At 43.1% G+C, this 21,284-nt stretch overlaps 1 protein-coding gene across 1 annotated transcript in view; it reads left to right on the plus strand.

Moving 5' to 3' along the window:
• TMPRSS6 (transmembrane serine protease 6) overlaps positions 1-14,682 on the plus strand; it is a 320,000-nt gene extending 305,318 nt beyond the window's left edge. Inside the window, exons 17-18 of the mRNA XM_082265211.1 lie at positions 11,434-11,570; positions 14,378-14,682. Of these exons, the coding sequence (XP_082121337.1) occupies positions 11,434-11,570; positions 14,378-14,539 (299 nt within the window). The 3' untranslated portion in view covers positions 14,540-14,682. The remainder of the gene's footprint in view (positions 1-11,433; positions 11,571-14,377) is intronic.
• Positions 14,683-21,284: the final 6,602 nt, after the last annotated feature.

Genomic DNA, 21,284 nt, shown 5'->3' on the forward strand with positions numbered 1-21,284 from the left:
TTTTGGATCATATTTTCTATTCCGCTATTTAATCAAAAACCTTTGGGGATCAGTTAAATTGGGGGATAGTCTGTGTTGGTACGTGTGAGAGAGATCCACCTTTCCAAGTTGTTGGGGTTCATCTCATACTTCTGAAGGTTTGAGGGTGCTGCCTGTTCCATACTCCCCCTACTCCTCATCTAGCCTTTTAGGGGTACAAACAATAGTAATTGGGGCCCAGTGTGGTTGTGTACGTGTGATATACATACACTTTTTTTGGATCATATTTTCTATTCCGCTATTTAATCAAAAACCTTTGGGGATCAGTTAAATTGGGGGATAGTCTGTGTTGGTACGTGTGAGAGAGATCCACCTTTCCAAGTTGTTGGGGTTCATCTCATACTTCTGAAGGTTTGAGGGTGCTGCCTGTTCCATACCCCCCCTACTCCTCATCTAGCCTTTTAGGGGTACAAACAATAGTAATTGGGGCCTAGTGTGGTTGTGTACGTGTGATATACATACACTTTTTTTGGATCATATTTTCTATTCCGCTATTTAATCAAAAACCTTTGGGGATCAGTTAAATTGGGGGATAGTCTGTGTTGGTACGTGTGAGAGAGATCCACCTTTCCAAGTTGTTGGGGTTCATCTCATACTTCTGAAGGTTTGAGGGTGCTGCCTGTTCCATACCCCCCTACTCCTCATCTAGCCTTTTAGGGGTACAAACAATAGTAATTGGGGCCTAGTGTGGTTGTGTACGTGTGATATACATACACTTTTTTTGGATCATATTTTCTATTCCGCTATTTAATCAAAAACCTTTGGGGATCAGTTAAATTGGGGGATAGTCTGTGTTGGTACGTGTGAGAGAGATCCACCTTTCCAAGTTGTTGGGGTTCATCTCATACTTCTGAAGGTTTGAGGGTGCTGCCTGTTCCATACTCCCCCTACTCCTCATCTAGCCTTTTAGGGGTACAAACAATAGTAATTGGGGCCCAGTGTGGTTGTGTACGTGTGATATACATACACTTTTTTTGGATCATATTTTCTATTCCGCTATTTAATCAAAAACCTTTGGGGATCAGTTAAATTGGGGGATAGTCTGTGTTGGTACGTGTGAGAGAGATCCACCTTTCCAAGTTTTTGGGGTTCATCTCATACTACTGAAGATTTGAGGGTGCTGCCTGTTCCATACTCCTCCTCCTACTGCTCAACCATCCTTTTAGGGGTACAAACAATAGTAGTTGGGGCCTAGTGTGGTGGTGTACGTGCGAGATACATACACTTTCTTTTTGATCATATTTTCTATTCCGCTATTCAATTAAAACCTTTGGGGATCAATTCAATTGCGAGATAGTCTGTGTCGGTACGTGTGAGATCCACCTTTCCAAGTTGTTGGGGTTCATCTCATACTTCTGAAGATTTGAGGGTGCTGCCTGTTCCATACTCCTGCTCCTACTGCTCAACCATCCTTTTAGGGGTACAAACAATAGTAATTGGGGCCTAGTGTGGTTGTGTACGTGCGAGATACATACACTTTTTTTGATCATATTTCCTATTCCGCTATTCAATAAAAACCTTTGAGGATCAATTGAATTGCGGGATAGTCTGTGTCGGTACGTGTGAGATCCACCTTTCCAAGTTTTTGGGGTTCATCTCATACTTCTGAAGATTTGAGGGTGCTGCCTGTTCCATACTCCTCCTCCTACTCCTCATCCATCCTTTTAGGGGTACAAACAATAGTAATTGGGGCCTAGTGTGGTTGTGTACGTGCGAGATACATACACTTTTTTTGATCATATTTCCTATTCCGCTATTCAATAAAAACCTTTGAGGATCAATTGAATTGCGGGATAGTCTGTGTCGGTACGTGTGAGATCCACCTTTCCAAGTTTTTGGGGTTCATCTCATACTTCTGAAGATTTGAGGGTGCTGCCTGTTCCATACTCCTCCTCCTACTCCTCATCCATCCTTTTAGGGGTACAAACAATAGTAATTGGGGCCTAGTGTGGTTGTGTACGTGCGAGATACATACACTTTTTTTGATCATATTTCCTATTCCGCTATTCAATAAAAACCTTTGAGGATCAATTGAATTGCGGGATAGTCTGTGTCGGTACGTGTGAGATCCACCTTTCCAAGTTTTTGGGGTTCATCTCATACTTCTGAAGATTTGAGGGTGCTGCCTGTTTCATACTCCTCCTCCTACTCCTCATCCATCCTTTTAGGGGTACAAACAATAGTAATTGGGGCCTAGTGTGGTTGTGTACGTGCGAGATACATACACTTTTTTTGATCATATTTCCTATTCCGCTATTCAATAAAAACCTTTGAGGATCAATTGAATTGCGGGATAGTCTGTGTCGGTACGTGTGAGATCCACCTTTCCAAGTTTTTGGGGTTCATCTCATACTTCTGAAGATTTGAGGGTGCTGCCTGTTCCATACTCCTCCTACTCCTCATCCATCCTTTTAGGGGTACAAACAATAGTAATTGGGGCCTAGTGTGGTTGTGTACGTGCGAGATACATACACTTTTTTTGATCATATTTCCTATTCCGCTATTCAATAAAAACCTTTGAGGATCAATTGAATTGCGGGATAGTCTGTGTCGGTACGTGTGAGATCCACCTTTCCAAGTTTTTGGGGTTCATCTCATACTTCTGAAGATTTGAGGGTGCTGTCTGTTCCATACTCCTCCTACTCCTCATCCATCCTTTTAGGGGTAGAAACAATAGTAATTGGGGCCTAGTGTGGTTTTGTACGTGCGAGATACATACACTTTTTTGGATCATATTTCCTATTCCGCTATTCAATAAAAACCTTTCTAGGGCAAGATCTTAAATTACAGAAATATGAGGAGACCGTCAAATAAGGGCCGTGGCCTGGGTCGTGGTGCTGCTGGTAGAGCTCCTGTTGCAAGGAGAGGACGTGGTCGATCTGTGCCAGCTACACGCACAAGTGAAACACCTTCCTCAAGTGTGAGTAGGCGACAGAACCTGCATCAGTATTTGGTAGGGCATCAAACGCCCCTAGAAGTGATGAGGCCAGAACAAGTTGAGGCGATAGTAGATTGGTTTGCTGCTGACAGTGCCTCCAGTTCCTTCACATTGTCTCCCACCCAGTCTACTGCAGAAAGGTCAGAGTTGGCACCTGCAGCCAATGTCCAACCGTCTTTCACCTCACCCCCTTGCAAATCAGGCCAGCAGTCTGAGCCCCAAGCCATACAGCAGTCTCTTATTCTTTTTGAGGACTCTGTCAGCAGGGTTTCCCAGGGCCATCCACCTAGCCCTGCCCCAGAAGTGGAAGAGATTGAGTGCAGCGATGCCCAACCACTTATTTCTCAAGATGAGTACATGCAAGGATCATCGCAGCACGTCTCCGATGATGACGAAACGCAGGTGCCAACTGCTGCGGCGTTCAGCATTGTGGAGACCGACAAGGAGGGCAGGGGTGAAGACTGGGTGGAAGATGATGTGGAGGACGATGAGGTCCTCGACCCCACATGGAATGAACGTCATGCAGGTGACCTGAGTAGTTTGGAGGAAGAGGCGGTGGTCGCACAGAGCCACCAGCACAGCAGAAGAGGGAGCAGGGTGCAGAAGCGGAGCGGCCGTGCCCTAGACACTACGCCCGCTACTGCCCAACGCAGCAAGGGAACGAGCGCACCAAAGTCAGCTCAAAGGAGTTCTCTAGCGTGGAAGTTCTTTAGAAAATGTGCTGATGACAGGACACGAGTGGTTTGCACCCTGTGCAATCAGAGCTTGAAGCGAGGCATAAACCTTCTCAACCTGAGCACAACCTGCATGATCAGGCATCTAAGTGCAAAGCACGAGCTGCAGTGGAGTACACACCTTCAAAACCAAGAAACGTCTCTGGCTCATCCTGCTTCCTCTTCTGCTGCAGTCTCGGCCGCTCCAGCCACATCTGTAGTGATACCGGCACCTGCCACCCCGCAAACAGACGATCTGTCAGCAACACCACCACCTGGGTCACCAACAACCATCTCCACAATGTCCCGTGGAAGCGTTCAGCTTTCCATCTCCCAAACACTTGAGAGGAAGAGGAAGTACCCCCCTACCCACCCGCGATCCCTGGCCCTGAATGCCAGCATTTCAAAATTATTGGCCTTTGAAATGCTGTCATTCCGTCTGGTGGAGACGCACAGTTTTAAAAACCTTATGTCGGTGGCTGTCCCACAGTACGTCGTGCCCAGCCGCCACTACTTTTCCAGGCAAGCCATCCCTTCCCTGCACAACCAAGTGGGGGAAAATATCAGGTGTGCACTGCGCAACGCCATCTGTGCCAAGGTCCACCTAACTACGGATACGTGGACCAGTAAGCACGGTCAGGGGCGTTATATCTCCCTAACGGCACACTGGGTAAATGCAGTGGCGGATGGGCCTGAGGCGGATAGCAATTTGGCGCATGTCCTTCCACCACCGAGGATTGCAGGGCGCTTCAGTTTGCCTCCTGTTCCTAACTCCTCCTACTCCGCTTCCTCATCCTCTACCGCCTCCTCATCCGGACAGCGTAACACCTTCACCACCAACTTCAGCACGGCCAGGGGTAAACGACAGCAGGCAGTTTTACAACTTGCCTGTTTGGGGGACAAACCACACACCGCGCAGGAGTTGTGGAGGAGCATGGAACAGCAGACAAATGAGTGGTTGCTGCCAGCGAGCCTCAAGCCCGGCCTGGTGGTGTGCGATAACGGGCGAAATCTCATAGCAGCTCTGGGCCTAGCCGGTTTGACGCACATCCCTTGCCTGGCGCATGTGCTGAATTTGGTGGTGCAGAGGTTCCTTAAAAACTACCCCGATATGTCAGAGCTGCTGCAGAAAGTGCGGGCCGTTTGTGCGCACTTTCGGCGTTCTCACCCTGCTGCTGCTCGCCTGGCAGCGCTGCAGCGTAACTTCGGCCTTCCCGCTCACCGCCTCATATGTGACGTGCCCACAAGGTGGAACTCCACCTTGCACATGCTGGAAAGACTGTGCGAGCAGCAGCAGGCCATAGTGGAGTTTCAGCTGCAGCACGCACGCGTGAGTCGCTCTGCGGAACAGCACCACTTCACCACCAATAACTGGGCCTCCATGCGAGACCTGTGTGCCTTGTTGCGCTGTTTTGAGTACTCCACCAACATGGCCAGTGGCAATGACGCCGTTCTCAGCTTAACTATCCCACTTCTATGCCTCCTTGAAAAAACAATTCGGGCGATGATGGAAGAGGATGTGGCACAGGATGAGGAGGAGGAGGAGGATGAAGAGGTAACATTTCCAAGGCTTTCAGGGCAGTCATTCGCAAGGGGCTCCGAGGGTGGGTTCCTGCACACGCAAACGCCAGGGACGCAATTGTCCAGCAGGGGCACAGTTCTGGAGGATGAGGAGGATGAGGAGGAGGAGGAGCTGGAGGAGGAGATGGAACCATGTTCACAGCAGGGTGGCACCCAGGCCAGCTCATGGCCATCACTGGTGCGTGGCTGGGGGGATACAGAGGACACGGACGATACACCTCCCACAGAGGACAGCCTTTCGTTGCCTCTGGGCAGCCTGGCACACATGAGCGATTACATGCTGCAGTGTCTCCACAACGACCGCCGAGTTGCCCACATTCTAACTTGTGCTGATTACTGGGTGGCCACGCTGCTGGATCCCCGTTACAAGGACAACGTACCGTCCTTAATTCACTCACTGGAGCGCGATCGCAAGATGCGCGAGTACAAGCGCACGCTGGTAGACGCCATGCTGCTGGCATTCCCATCTGACAGCGGGGCCACAGTGGAAGCACAAGGCAGAGGAGGAGGAGGAGGAGGTCGCCAACGCAACCAGGGCACCGCCAGCACCTCAGAAGGCAGGGTTAGCATGGCCGAAATGTGGAAAAGCTTTGTCAGCACGCCACAACAAACAGCAGCACCAGCAGCTCAGATGGAACGTCTTAGCAGGAGGCAGCATTTTACCAACATGGTGGAGCAGTATGTGTGCACACGCCTACATGTAGTGAATGACGGGTCTGCCCCCTTCAACTTCTGGGTCTCCAAATTGGGCACATGGCCTGAGCTTGCCCTTTACGCCTTGGAGGTGCTGGCGTGCCCTGCAGCCAGTGTATTATCTGAACGGGTATTTAGCACGGCTGGGGGCGTTATAACAGACAAGCGCAGCCGCCTGTCCAGAGACAATGTGGACAAGCTCACGTTCATTAAAATGAACCAGGCATGGATCCCACGGGACTTTTCCGTACCTTATGCAGAATAGCAATGGATACCGACCTTACCCACCCATTGTTCCATTTTTGCTCTTTCTCACTCTTTTGGGGTGTACCCTCATTTAAAATTTTTGAAAAGAAGCAGTGTTGGCTACCTCGTCCTCCTCCTCAGGGCCAGATTAATGTAGGGGCTATTGGAGCTGCAGCTCCAGGCCCCTACCTTTTATATAGGCCCCGGGTTGGCCATATTCACTGTTACCGCTCTTCTGTCACTTGTAAACACAGAAGTCTGGCTTCTATGCTCGCTTCCCCAGGCAGCACCCTCAGAACCTCCCCACACAGCGTGAAGGCCGGACAAGGAGGGACAGTTGGCGATGCATGGATGTGTTTATGGGCTTCAGAGACAGCATCCCATGTTGAATTAGGCATGCATGGCTGCACCCTTCCTCCTCTGGGTGCATGGCAAGGCACGGCCCTTAAGGCCCTTCAAAATCCTCAGCACCAAGCCCATGATGCTGTTAATCCGGCCCTGGTCCTCCTCCACCGCCGCTTCCACCTACACCGCCCATAGGTGTGCGCAGCCTATTGCATTAAGGTGTGCACCCCAAAGTTGAAATACACATGCATGTGTTTGCCAGCAGGGAGAGTAATGTATCGGGGCCATGTACCTGTAGGCAAGGAGAAATAGAGCAGAGCAGGTCCCAGGGAGATCTTTCCCATCTCCTCACTGGCAATGCTATGTGCCCTAGGTGATTAGGGTGTGCCCAGGCACACCCAGCACACCCTGTGCGCACGCCTATGTCACCGCCACATCCACCACCACCTCAACCTCCCTCCTACTCCATATGGGCCTCGTCCTTCAGAGATGAAGAAGAACATTGTTTTATTTTTCTGTTTTTTTTTGTTGTTTTAAGTTATTTCCCTATCCACATTTGTTTGCAGAGCACTTGCCATGCTCTTAATTACGTTTTGCTGCCATTTGCAGCACTCTAGCCCTTTCCTTTGGTGTTTTAGAGCCATTTTAGTGCCTTAAAGTTCGGGTCCCCATTGACTTCAATGGGGTTCGGTGTCCGGGAAAAGTTCGGTAAAAGTCCGGGACACGGACCCGGACTTTTTTTTAAAGTTCGGCCGAACCCGTCGAACACGGACATCTAGGTGTCCGCTCAACCCTATTTATGGGTGCTCACGGTAAAACTGTGACTGGCATTGTTGTCGGGTGCTCACAGTATAACTGTGACTGGCATTGTTGTTTGGTACATTTGGAAAGTTGTTACTTTTGCAAAGTTCAATAAAGCTGTGGCCTTGCCCTATTTCCAACTTAATCAGCTTCTGTGTCTTTTTGGGGGGCAAGGTATTGGTTTATTAGCTGCTCATAAATGAGCCTATGCTTCTCAGCAGTCATGTATCTACAGCTAAAAATGGGGGCTGGTGTAGATGTGTAGTGGGGTTCTACACATCCTCTTGAAGTGGCCGGTTACCTCTGCAGCAGGCCTGATCGAATGCTGCAAGTTTCCATAAAAGGTAAAATAAAGGTATTTAAATAATAATGTTGGTTAAATAGTAGGCGGTATACAACTTTTAGCTGTTATTAGATAAGGTGCCGGGTTTGTTTATGTATCTATGTATTACAATGGGCCTGGGTATGTCCATTAGGCTCTGTTTTGTATTTAAAGTTTTTTTTGAAACTGAATAAAAGTATTAATGACAAAAAAAAATTTAGCATGGTTCATCCCTGAAACAGAGAACAGAGACACACCAGACCCCTGCTGTGACCTGAATCCGTATTAGGTGTGAACCCAGCCTCAGACAGAGTGGAGATTGATTAGAACCACCTGTTCAGTTTTTAATGCAACGTTTGCCCCTGTTTAGGAGGTCCACCCTTTCTATTTGTCCTGTTTAACATTAACATCAGAAGTAAAAAGAAAACCTAACATTTTGGGTTGTCCCCAGAACAAGAATAGATGGGAAATCTTCCTGTTTTGAATATGGGACAGGAGTGATGGGAAATCTCCCCAATGGGACTCTGATGGCTAAAAATCTGATAGGGGTTATAACCCTCCCTTTATCTAAAATGAGAAAACTGTTTTGTTTGTAGTTCTACCTGTATTTGAATAGAGTCTTTTAAAAACATGTAGTGGGTGCCTCGCATTTTTCCCGCTTCCATGCCAGGCTCTCACTGAAGGGATAGAGTGCCTGCCAGCAGCTGTGGGGGAATTTCCCCCCTTCCTCTCCTCCTCTTCTCTGTGCAGTGAGTGAGAGCCTGACTGTTCCAGAATATTCATTTGGGCCCTAACCACAGGATTGGTGAGAGGGTACTTGCCCATCTGCAGGAAACAAGGACACTGCACACAGACAGAGTTACTTCCCTTTGCCCTCACTTGCCAGAACCTGTGTCTTGTTGAAGCCCTGTTAACCACTTGCCAACCGCCCACCGTAATATTACTGCGGCAGGGCGGCTCAGCTGCGTCTAGTCATGCTCTTTTTTTGTTTATAGCGCAAAATCTAAAAACCGCAGAGGTGAACAAATACCACCAACAGAAAGCTCTATTTGTGGGGAAAAAAGGACATCAATTGTATTTAGGTACAGCGTCGCACGACCGCGCAATTTACCGCTAAAGTAACGCAGTGCCAAATTGCAAAAAATGGCCTTGTCAGTAAGGGGGGTAAAACCTTCCAGGGCTGAAGTGGTTAAGCAGTCACAGTGTCTGCCTTACTATCCGGATACTGTCAGCATACCACAGTTACATTTTTGCTAAGCAGGAGTTTTAAGTGCACCAACTAAAGTGGCTAGTTGAAGATACAAGGCCTCATCCTTCTTCCAAGGGACTGAAGTTATTGGTGCCATAGGGGCACGCACACATTTACTCAGGGCTCTGTATATGTAGTGTATGTGCAGTGTAGTCTGACTTGGTAGTTAAGTCACTAAGCATGGGATTAGGTACAACGTTTGTAGTTTGGGTCTGTGGTGTCAGGGAAAAGAGGAGAGAAGTCTGACATAAGAGAAAGTCATTCTTCTGCTCTCCTCCTGCCTGGACTCATAGCGCCAATTTAAATAGAGTTAACCCAGCTTGTGTTAGACTGTGTTGTGTTAAATTGCGATTCATTGTTGTTTAAGTGTTTGTCTCTGCTTCTGGGGTAGTTCACGGATGTGGAATCCCCCAGAAGCAGTCTGATATAATACATTGAGTTATATTGCTCTTAATCTCTACGATTGCTAATTTAATCAAGAACACACTATTGAGTGGGGTACACACTAGTAGAAAATCTGCCGAAAATTCCCGTCCGAGGTAAAATCGTACGATTTTCGGCTAGTGTGTACACAACTTTCAGCAGCCAATGCCAACATTTTCAACGAAAAAAAAACGGAGGGAAAAACACCAAAATTTTTTTCGTCCGTCCCCAGCACAACCAATTTTCGTTTAATGTGTAGGCAGTACGTCCACGAAAAATCGAATACGAAAGACCGCGCATGATCTGAAGTTGCTGACGACCCAGAAGTGTAGGAACAAACGTCCCCAAAAAAAAATAAAAAAATTGGACGAGAAATTTCGTGAACATTTTGCACTGTCAACTAAAAACGGTTATGACCGCTGAGCATGAGAGAGAAAAATCGGAGGATATTTCGTCCGATTTTCATCAAGTGTGTACGAACCTTTACTGTCTGTTATTTTTGCACAGAAACCTTATAGTAAAGACATTCCTGTGTTTTATCATAACGTGTGTTTTTTTCATTGGTCTTGCACTTACATTATTGCCCGGTGTGCCAGAAGGGCGGAGCTTCTTCTTGGGGTTGAGAGGCAGAGTATGGAACCAATCATACTTAAGCGGCTCCTGCGGGGGTAGCACTACAAACATAACACACGTCAACACATTTTAACACTCATAAGTGCAGTATTAGTAGGTTATCACTGAAACGTGTCTCAGCTGGCACATTTCCTGTGTATACATGTTCTGGTATAATTAAGGAAACTTACCATTGCTTTCTGTAGCAAAGACACAGACAAGACAAAATAAAAAACAAGATTATTACTAAACCAAGGTGTGCTGGTGAAGATCAATATTTTCCTATGATTGCATGGCGGCACCATCCACCAATTCAGTACAGCACCCTACACCAACTGTGCGTGAACATGTTAAGAGTGCGATGAATACAATTAACATTTTCTAAGAAATAAAAAAAACCTGATTGGGGTTTTAGTACTTCCTCATTCCTTCCAGCACTGTTCAAAGATACATTAAAGCATGTTGGCTTTAGATATACTTTACAGATTGGATTTTTGTTCTTTGCAAAATTTAAAAGATCAAAGATGTCCAGTCAACAAATAAATAGGATAATATTTATATTTATATATTAAATATATTTATTTATATTTATAGGAATAATAGGAACAATTTATAGTAATCACAAAAAGAATTCCCCTAGGATGGCCGAGTGGTTAAGGTGCTGGACTTAAGACCCAATGGATGAATATCCACGTGGGTTCAAACCCCACTTCTGGTAAAAATTTATAGTGGTTGTGGCAGCTGATAATGGTTTTTACAACTCAATAAATTTATGTTTTTATACATCCGTATTCATTATTGGATGTCCAAGTTGCCCTTAAAGTCCCACATCCTAGGGGAATTCTTTTTGCATTTAGGGATGATGGCAACTTACATCCTGACACATATGACTGGACAAACCTTTGTTCTATTTATAGTAATCTTACTTGTCCAGTACTCCTAAGTCTAAATACATGATAGCATTTTTGGACATCAATGTTTCCTCAGAAAAAAAAATGGTAACTTTTGGCGGTGCAGTTAAGAGCCGGTTCACACTAGCGCAACTTGTCAGGCGACTTGTCAACCTGACAAATCGCGCCCCTCGCAGTCCATTGACCGCTACAGGACCCGTTCTAATAGGAGCGACAAAAGTCGCTCCGACTTAGAAAAAGGGTCCTGTACTACTTCGGGGCGACCTCGGAGTGACTTGCATAGACTTCCATTATGTGAAGTCCCTGCAAGTCGCTCCGAAGTCGTGGTGCAATGTAATGCACAAGTCGCCCCCGAAGTAGTAAGGAGTCGTGTCGCCTCAGTGTGAACCGAGCCTAAAATGTAAAAAATAAATAAATATTTGGTTTAATGAGTGTTGGGGAAGGGTATTAGGATGATCTTTGCCTGGGCACATTAAAGTGTTAAAGTGGACCTAAGAATATGTCTTAAAATATCTTAGCAAATGTTCAATACTTTTTTAACCACGTTTTGTAAATTTTAGGTCCACACATTGACATTCTACAGAAAGTGGACCTGAATTTAATCTCTGAAGATCACTGCAGTGAACTATACAATTATCGGATTACTCCTAGAATGTTTTGTGCTGGGGATCCTAATGGAACTAAAGATTCATGCATTGTATGTATTATTTGTGCAAGTTGCAAGTTTAAATAATCCATAAAAGCCTCCCTTCTGTTTGAAAGTAGTTCTAAAAATTGTTTCTTAAAGAGGTTTTCCATTCTGCTCCTAGTTATCTTCCAATCTTTTCAGATTCTTTTAGCAGACTAGGCCTAGCTATCTGTAGTCATATAAAGGATAAGTAGAGTTTAATTATCTCAGATCAGTTTCACTTTACCATTTATTTTTAAAAAAGAAGTATGTGCCAAAACATTTTTGGTCATACTTCTCTTGTGGGTCACATGATTGCACTTTCTTTTGCTCTCCTATGACCCAGAGTTAGCCAATAGTGAGCTATTGCCCACTGTCAGCTGATGTGGCATAGCTGCTCCTGGATCTGGAAGGGTTTCTGACAATATTGTCAGGATACACCCGTATGGCTGGTTACACCTCTCAGCACACTGCTGAGAGCTAAAGCAAGCTGCTTCTGCCCCCTCTCCAGCCGAGTGCTCCAGTGAGCGCTGGAGGGACAGAGTAGAGAGCAGTGACTGACAGCCATTGTTCTCTGTTCTGAACAGAAAAAGAACTGAGCAATCAGCGGCCATGTGAACGCTCAGTTTTCAGTGTTTGAGCCAACCTGGGAGAGCTGCAGCATCACAAGTATAAGTAATGTGTGTTGTCTTTTTCAAAACCTACACCTCTCCTTTAATGCCTTAGAGTTTAATTTTGCCCAAGGGTGATTCTACATCCAGCAACAAGTTCTCTTTCTCCTTCTTATATATTTATACATATATAAATTATCCATATAGTAAACCTGGTGAAAGGTTGTTCACTTTAAGATCATTGCAAATGGCAAGGGAGCACTGTTTGCGACTAGAGAAAAAGGTATAACCTCTGCATATGGGAAGACCTCTTTATAGTAAGTGCTGTGAACATGTGAAATAAAATTTTACAGAAGATAGTTGTAGCAAACTCTAGTTTATTTTTAAAAAGGCTGGATGAGTTACTAAATGCACAGAATATACCTTACTGGCAATATTCATAAGAAATAACACCACAGATTGTTAATTGATAGAATATCTGGCTGACTTAGGGGATAAGGGAAGGATTTTCCCCTGTCAAAATGAATTGGACAATGCTTTATACATTTTTTGCCTTCCTTTGGATCAACCGTGGGGTTAGTGTTCTGTAGATGCAGGTTTTTATTTTTATTTTTTCTTTCTTATGATTGACCTCTACAGATATGTGTTTTTTTTTTGCTTTTTCTAGCTGTTTGAGTCCCTGGTAGGTTGATTTCTCTTAAGTTTCTGTCCTGTAACATTGGTCTCCTTGACAAGAAGTTACATAGTTACATAGTCAGTCAGGTTGAAAATAGACGCAAGTCCATCTGGTTCAACCAAAAAAAAAAAAAAAAAGTATTGAAAACCCAACCATACAATCCCATATACACAATCCTATACCTGCAGTTGATCCAGAGGAAGGCGAAAAAACCCAGCAAAGCATGATCCAATTTGCTACAGCAGGGGAAAAAAATTCCTTCCTGATCCCCCGAGAGGTAATCGGATATTCCCTGGATCAACTTTACCTAAAAAAAAATTTAGTACCCACTTACTGTATATTAAGTACACCCAGAAAAGAATCCAGACCTTTTTTAAAGCAATCTAGTGAGCTAGCCAGAACCACCTCTGGAGGGAGTCTATTCCACATTTTCACAGCTCTTATGGTGAAGAAACCCTTCCGTATTTGGAGATGAAAAGTGTTTTCCTCTAGACATAAAGAGTGCCTCCTTATCCTCTGTGTTGACCTTAAAGTGAACAACTCAACACAAAGTTCATTATATGGACCCCTTATGTATTTATACATATTGATCATATCCCCCCTTAATCTTCTCTTCTAAAGAGAGAATAAATTCCGTTCCTCCAATCTTTTCTCATAGCTGAGCTCCTCCATGCCTCTTATCAGTTTGGTTGCCCTTCTCTGCACTTTCTCCAGTTCCCCGATATCCTTTTTAAGAACTGGTGCCCAAAACTGAACTGCATATTCCAGTTTTGGGCACCATGAGGTTTTACTAATGATTTGTACAGGGGCAAAATTATATCTTGCTCTCTGGTGATAGGAAATCTCTCCTACGGGGCAAATAGAGCCTGACAGATGTTCTAACCCCACATCTGCCTTTGTAAGGACCTCTCACCTACCTGTTTTGGGGGTTGACTTGCATTCAGGCTCTTGACTGGTAGCGATTGTTAACACTGTGTACTTCTTTGGAATCTTTGGTTGCTTCCTGCTGCCCCAGCTGATGGTTTGTTGCTGTTCTTTAAGTTTCTTCTTTGAATCTTCTACTTTCTGCTTTATACTTCCTGGTCCCTGCTTAATACTTACTGCTCTTCCAGTGCTGGGCCCTGCTCCTTCTCTGTCTGTTCTTACTCTTGCAATTTTCTTTCCTGCCCCATTTTGTGAGCAGATTTAGTTATTCTCTCAGGTGAGCTATCCACATGAAGAATTTACACCTAATGACTGGTCCATTCTTCTTTAAAGGGAACCAGAGTGCACTCTCCGATTGGCCTTTGTAGCTTGTAGATTGTGGTCACTAGGGTGTGCTTTTATATAATCCTCAATTGCTTCTGCTGTTCTTCTCATTGCTTTACCTATATTCTATTCCCAACTCCTGTCTCTCAGATCTCTGATTATTGGTCCCCTGGTCTGCTTAGACTCTGCTGTCTTTCTGCTCCTGATTTCTGATCTCCTTAAAGTTTTTCTACCCAAGGTAAAATTTATGCCAAAAAATCATTATTAGGTTGGTCTAACACCACTGTCTTTCTGTATTTCAGGGTGACTCTGGAAGTCCACTTGTTTGCCAAGAACCTCAAGGGCGATGGTTTATAGCAGGGGTGGTGAGTTGGGGGCTTGGTTGTGCAAGACCCAACCATTTTGGAATATATTCTAGAATAACTAGACTTGTTGGATGGATTCACAATGTCACGGCCCAATAACAAATTGAAATACAATAAATACCTTCAATACCAGCCAGGAACATGGTCCAATTATCTTAAGAAAGGAACTGAAGATCATCAAAGAAGAGAAACAATTTGATAGCAATTACAGAATTTGCTATTATAAATTAATTTATCAAAAAGTTCTCTGCTTTAAAGAAAACACTATAATAATGTACCATTTACATATGACTTAGTAAAGCAATTGTGAAATTAAAACATATTGGAAATTGAAAAAATGGCATAACAGACCGGTGATCTCCAGGCAAATATTGTATAGCTACTAAATCCTCTTAAAATTTTATTACACAAAAGATGTTTACATACGAGCTTATTGAAAAATGCGTGAACCAGTGTGCTGTAACTCACATCCGCATATGACTTTTCATTCAGGAACATTGTAGTTTGATTGGCTGATATTGGTTATTGCATTTTGCAGATTATTTTTGTTTTCTTCACTGCATTATTATAAAATTTCAATGAAAAGTTATATAGACTGAAACTAGGCCTACTTTATATTTTAAAGACATGCGTATGAGCTCCTATATCCAGACTTGTCCTATTTAAAGTATGATGCTGTTTAGCAATTCAGGACCTTATACTTACAATTATTTGTTGAATTTGTTAAGGATTACAAGGTAGCTCTAATGTTGCATTTGGTCTTAATACTGTTGCAAAGAAAGATGATATAAGGTCATAGATAGCAACCAATCAGGTCAATAAAAAAAGAGTTTCTTTCAACATTTTCTACACTGCTGTCTACATAAAGTAAGATTGTAGCTATATCTTGGGTTAATAGAACTTCTGTGAGGTTTTTACTGTTGTCTGTGTACTCAACAGGGAGAATTCCCCTCACTTCCTACCTTGGGGACACAACACAAAATTAGGGGAAATCTCTACTGTAGGAAATTAACTTCCTGTATTCAACCTTGCTAAACACAAAGAAAGCCTTTCAATAACCCAAATTTTAGATTAAAGGCAGAGGACTCAGTAGTATATAGACATAAATATTCTATATGAGAAGCTATGCTGTCAAGTTAAGGCACCTATGTAATACATGTTCCTACACTAATCCCTAAAAGAACCCAAAGGGAGTCATTGCTATAGCCATGAATAAGTTAACAGGTAACCTACTCGCTCAAGGTATTTGAAGATCCCCGGTGTTTTTTTACACCAAACACAAAACCTGAAAGTCAGCCAAATAACCAATTTACCATGACAGTAAAAGAAACCTCACAGGGGTTCTAAACAGTCCCCATTCTAAAAAAACAAAAAAAAAAAACAATGGTTTAGAAATTTCTTATAACGCCTTCAGGTTCATATAAAAAATATTTGCTGAAGTAGTGAATGTGGGTTTAACTAAAAGCCATGAATTATAAATTCAGGAATATATACTGACTTTACTTTGTGGCTGTTTCTCAGTAAATCGAAGCTCATAAATAGCAGTCATTGAGTTCAAGCTTTTAGTCTTTAAACCTAATGGAGGCAGTAAGAAGGGATATTTATATAACAAGTTAACTTTTATTGCTTATTTTTATTGAGCTGAGCCTAAGACTTTTTATATATTAGTCCAATGGTGGGCACAGCACTCAGATTTGAGACTTCCTAGTCGCAGAAGAGGCACTCGAGACCTGTGAGTACCTCTTTCACTGGATTATATATAAATAAAAATCCTGTATTTTTTATTTTCTGCTTGTGTCATACTGGGGATATTTTCTCATCTATCAATAAAAAGAATCCCTTTGTGGCTGAAGTGGTGAGCCAATAATATTTTCTTCCACTTCCTGTCCCAGAAAAGACATTGCAGAAAAAAAGGAAATCCCCTTTTACACAGATTTCTCTATTTGACGATTTTTCCTCACATCCTGGTGTGGTAACTGTAAAATTGCAGATTTACCATAATTTTCTTTCATCATGGTCAATGGTCACCAGGACAATCTGAGAGGGTCCCAAGAGGGGACATAGACAACAATGAAATCCTGACGGGGTGCTAACTGTTCTCACTCTATATAAAACTAAAAATGCTTTTAGTTTAGATACACAAAGGCAGTAATCCGTGGCAGCTGCTCAGAATCCATTTTCATTTATTACTGCGGTAATTCAAAATTATTGGTATATATACAGTAGGTTACTGCAATGTTCTGCTTTATCGGTTAATGATTTATCAAAGGGAACAAATAAGATAGCTTAATAGAATGTATGAAATATTTGTTTGACTTTCGTGCAAAGTGTACATCCTTTTTTGGTATGCATTAATCTAGCTTAATAAAGAAATAGATTACCTTTGTTCAATGCTAACACACTTTAAATGTTTTTACACTTGAGTTATTGGGTCTATTGTTATAAGGAGTTCACACTCCATTTGGTCAATTTGTTATTTACTTTATATTATTGAGAATGCAACGGGATGAGCTGGACCATACAAAAGTGTGTAGGGAACATTGAGAACACACAGGTAAACTGTAACAAAGTTGGGAAATAAAATTTTGAGATCTTACTGCTGGAGTATTTTAGGCATATAAGAATTTAGAGGCTAACTTATGGTACCAGGTACTATCCTTAGAGGAGACCCTGTCACCCTAAGGCATAAAGGTTGAGAAAGCTAGTCTATGAAGTTTCAACAAGAAGAGATGTGCACGTTGGTTTAGCGGAGGTAAGTGGGATGTCTCCCAACAATACTCACATAAACTAATGTAGATAAAATGTTGCCTCAGCATTCCTGAATGTACAGTAATTATTATACAGATTCACGTAACACAAAATATAACAGCTAAATCTAAAGGGGAATTAGTTAGGGAGTACAGGGCAGATTTTCCTTAAAAAAAAAAAAAAAAAATCAAAGCTGGCCACAGAGTCTTGGTGAATTGACACAGCCACCCACGTTTGTAACCTTCGCATACACCCAAGCACCAGTGTTCCCTTTGGGGTCAATCACCTCTCCAGTAGACTCTTCCCCTAAAATATAGTTGTCGGGTTAGCAGATATCCATGGATACTATGCACAAGTAATACTATTTAGTTAAAGCCCCCATTATCAAGCATACGCCAGTTTATTGCACTGTAATTTATATGTAAAGCGCTGCGTAAATTGACAGCACTATATAAGTACCTGAAATAATGATAATAATAATAATATTGCTAAATGCTTTTCTGTAAATGCTTTTCGGTGCTTTTCATTTTTTACTGAATACTTGTGTGGTATTGTCAGTGATGTAAGCAAGTAAGGTGACAATAGTAGGTGAATATACAGTAGAAAAGCCATTTTATCAGCTACCAGGTGCCAAATCACTACTATCATGCATGGTAGCACCATTTTGGTTTAGAAAAAAAATCAATACCATGCATTTGCAGTAATGTAGACATCTCAGCTGTATTCCTCAACTCGCCATCTACAAACCAGATAATCTATGAAGCAGAGAACTTCAGCCAGCTAGCACCTAACTCAGGTGTAGTCCTTGTCACCTCTGGTGTTTCTGCACCAGCATCCTCAGGATACCCTCCTACATTCTCCTTTGTTGATGTCATAACAATTTCCCCTCCACCCCTTAACTATGGGTATAGGAATCTGCAGTCTTATTCAGGGAAGATGCCTGTGCCATCTGGAGTGGGGGACTTGGAGAACTGGATAGAACAGGTGGTACAGACCATCAATGAGTGGAAGGTCTCTGATATCATTGAGACAGAGAATAGTAAGGAGTTTTTGAGCAAACGCTTCAGACATTATCTAGAATTTGAAAAGGGGACAAACTGGGTTACACTGCCACAGAATCAGACCTGGATAAAATGGATTATACCCATATGTTCTCAAAGAGTTGAGGTCTAATATTTTCAAGTAGAGCTGCACGTTTAATCGTACAGGAATCGCAATCTCAATTTACCCCCCCCCCCCCTCTCCCCACCTATGATCTCAATCCAGAATGTTTAAAGAGGAAGTAAAGTCCAAAAAAAAATCCGAGAAAAAAAAAGCCCTGTAAAGAGAAAGGCATAATGAGCTAGTATGCATCGCATACTAGCTCATTATGTAGTACTTACCTTAAAACGAAGCCCCCGCCGTGCCGCCACCTCAGCGACAGGACGGCGACATGTCCTGCCATCCCGCTTCCGGGTTCGCGTCCTCCGGCCATCTGATTGGCCGGAGGCGCGATTACATCACTCCCGCGCATGCGCACGGGAGCCGCCGTTCACGGCACTGAGCTCTGAAGGAACGGCACGGGTGGCCGTTCCCTCAGAGCGCCTGCGCCGATGACGTCATCGGCAGTTTGCGCTGTAAATATCTCCTAAACGGTGCAAGTTTGGGAGATATTTATAGCACCTATAGGTAAGCCTTAATATAGGCTTACCTATAGGTAAAAGTTATACAAGAGGGTTTACAACCTCTTTAAGATTCTCAGTGTTATGTGTCTATGACACAGACAGCGGCAGCCTGCATGCCAAAGACTTGGGATGTCTGGCTGACACACGGGCGATATCGGGGCTGTCTTTGTCAGAGCTGAGCTGACAGAATGAAGCCGATGTTTCCTATGTAGTTCCAGCTCCATTCTGTCACGGGTGGAGTGATATCAAATGCTCTCCGCCTGTGACAGGAGACCGAGGAGAGCTGAGCTACAGGAAGCATCGGCTCTGCGCTGCTTCTAACTTTACAAACAGTACCCACAGCTTTACCCACCACCAACAGTACCCACAGCACTACCCACCACCAACACTACCCACATCACTACCCACCACCAACAGTACTCACAGCACTACCCACCACCAACAGTACCCACAGCACTACCCACCACCAACATTACCTACAGCAGTACCCACAGCAGGACCCACCAACCAGCAGCACCCACCAACCAACAGTACCCACAGCAATACCCACCATCCAGCAGTACCCACAGTAGTACCCACCAACCAGCAGTACCCACCATCCAGCAGTACCCACAGTAGTACCTACCAGCCAGTAGTACCCACAGCAGTACCCACCAGCCAGCAGTAACAGCCAGCAGTACCCACCAGCCAACAGTACCCAGAGCAGTACCCCCCAGCCAGCAGTACCCACAGCAGTACCCAGGGGTAATCTGTGACAGGGGGGGTAATCCTGGTCACAGCTTTATTGCAAATGGTCAATAAAAAAAAAAAAATATATATATATATATATATATATATATATATATATATATATATGTATATATATATCTTTAAAATAAAAAAGATTGAGAATCGTGATCTTGATTCTTTTTGTATACAAACTTTTTTATTAGGGTGAAAAAATTGTGGTACAAAAGCGTATATTAACAGTGAGGTAAACATCAATAAACAATAGTCATTGTTACAGAAAGTATGTATAAGTTCTTGTCAGATATAATTAAACAACAGGATCAAGAAAAAATAAGACTTCGTATGAGTGGTGCCGAGTAGCGGACCTATGACAATTTCCATAATACTGCATAAAGCAGTAAACATACAAGAGTATATAGAGAACATATCGTTAAGTACAAAATGACTACAAATTACCAACTACATCTTTCACAATCACGTCGTAAAGATATATTTGTGATTAGGAACCCATCGGTGGGAATAGAATGTTAGAGTGATCAAACCAAGGTTCCCATTTGTTATCATAGAATTTTGTTGAATTATAAATTACATGGAAATTTTTTTCCATTTGGTTAATCGAATAGAGTCTAGCCTTTAATTGGGCCTGGGGGAACGAAGAGGATTTCCAATTTACTGCAATCAGCCAATGTATGGCAACACATATAGTGTGAATAAGTCTCATCTGAGGAACAGACAAACCAGGTATCGTAGTGAATAAAAGACAATTGGGGAGAGTGAGGTTTATTTGCCTGTTAGAGATTTTGGAGGCAAAATTATCCAGTTGTTGCCAAATAAAGGATATCTTGTTACATTCCCAAAAAATCTGGGTAAATGATCCCAGGGCATCACATCCTCTATAGCAGTTAGGGGAAGAAGATGGGAAGATGGCATGCAGTTTAGATGGGGTAAAGTACCATCTGGTTATTAGTTTGTAGGGGGTTACACGAATTGTGATAGATCTGGTGCATTTTCTGAGGTTCAAAATACATTCCTGCCATTCATCTGATGTGAGGTGTAAATTACATTCTTTCTCCCATTTGTGCATATAAGGGAGTTTTTCCTCCGAGATGGAGTGTGTCATACTTTGATATATTTCAGATATAATACTCCTACCTCTAGGATTTTTAAGGCAAATCTTTTCATAGAATGTTGGGCTAGGGGTGTCAGTTAATTGATAGTGCTTTTGGAAAAATTGCCTGATCTGTAGGAAGTTGTAGTGTTCGCTATGAGGTAATTTATATTTGGATTGCAAAATTTCAAGCGATGTAAATGTGGAGTTAGTTATAAATTTATGTAGGAATGTTAAATTTCTATCAATCCAATGTTTGAAAATGCTATAATTATGGAGACCGGGGAGAAATTTTGGATCCCCTAAAAACATAGCACCTGGAGGAGCATATGAGATCAAGCCGAATTTATTACCGAATGATCTCCAAAGAGATAAGGATTGTGAAACTAGAGTATTACGTGATGCTATCACATTAATAGGGACATTTCTGGTCCACATTAGACCTGTTATCTGATAAGGTAGAATAGATTCCTTCTCAAAACTAACCCATGGGATTTTCGAATCAGGGATGTGCCACTGAGCAATCTGGGTGAAGCGAGAGGCCAAGTAATATAACCAGAAATCTGGGAGACCAACTCCACCCCTTTGTTGTGTA

This window comes from Pelophylax lessonae (assembly GCF_965119305.1).
Source record: "Pelophylax lessonae genome assembly, chromosome: 8".
Lineage (NCBI taxonomy): Eukaryota > Metazoa > Chordata > Amphibia > Anura > Ranidae > Pelophylax > Pelophylax lessonae.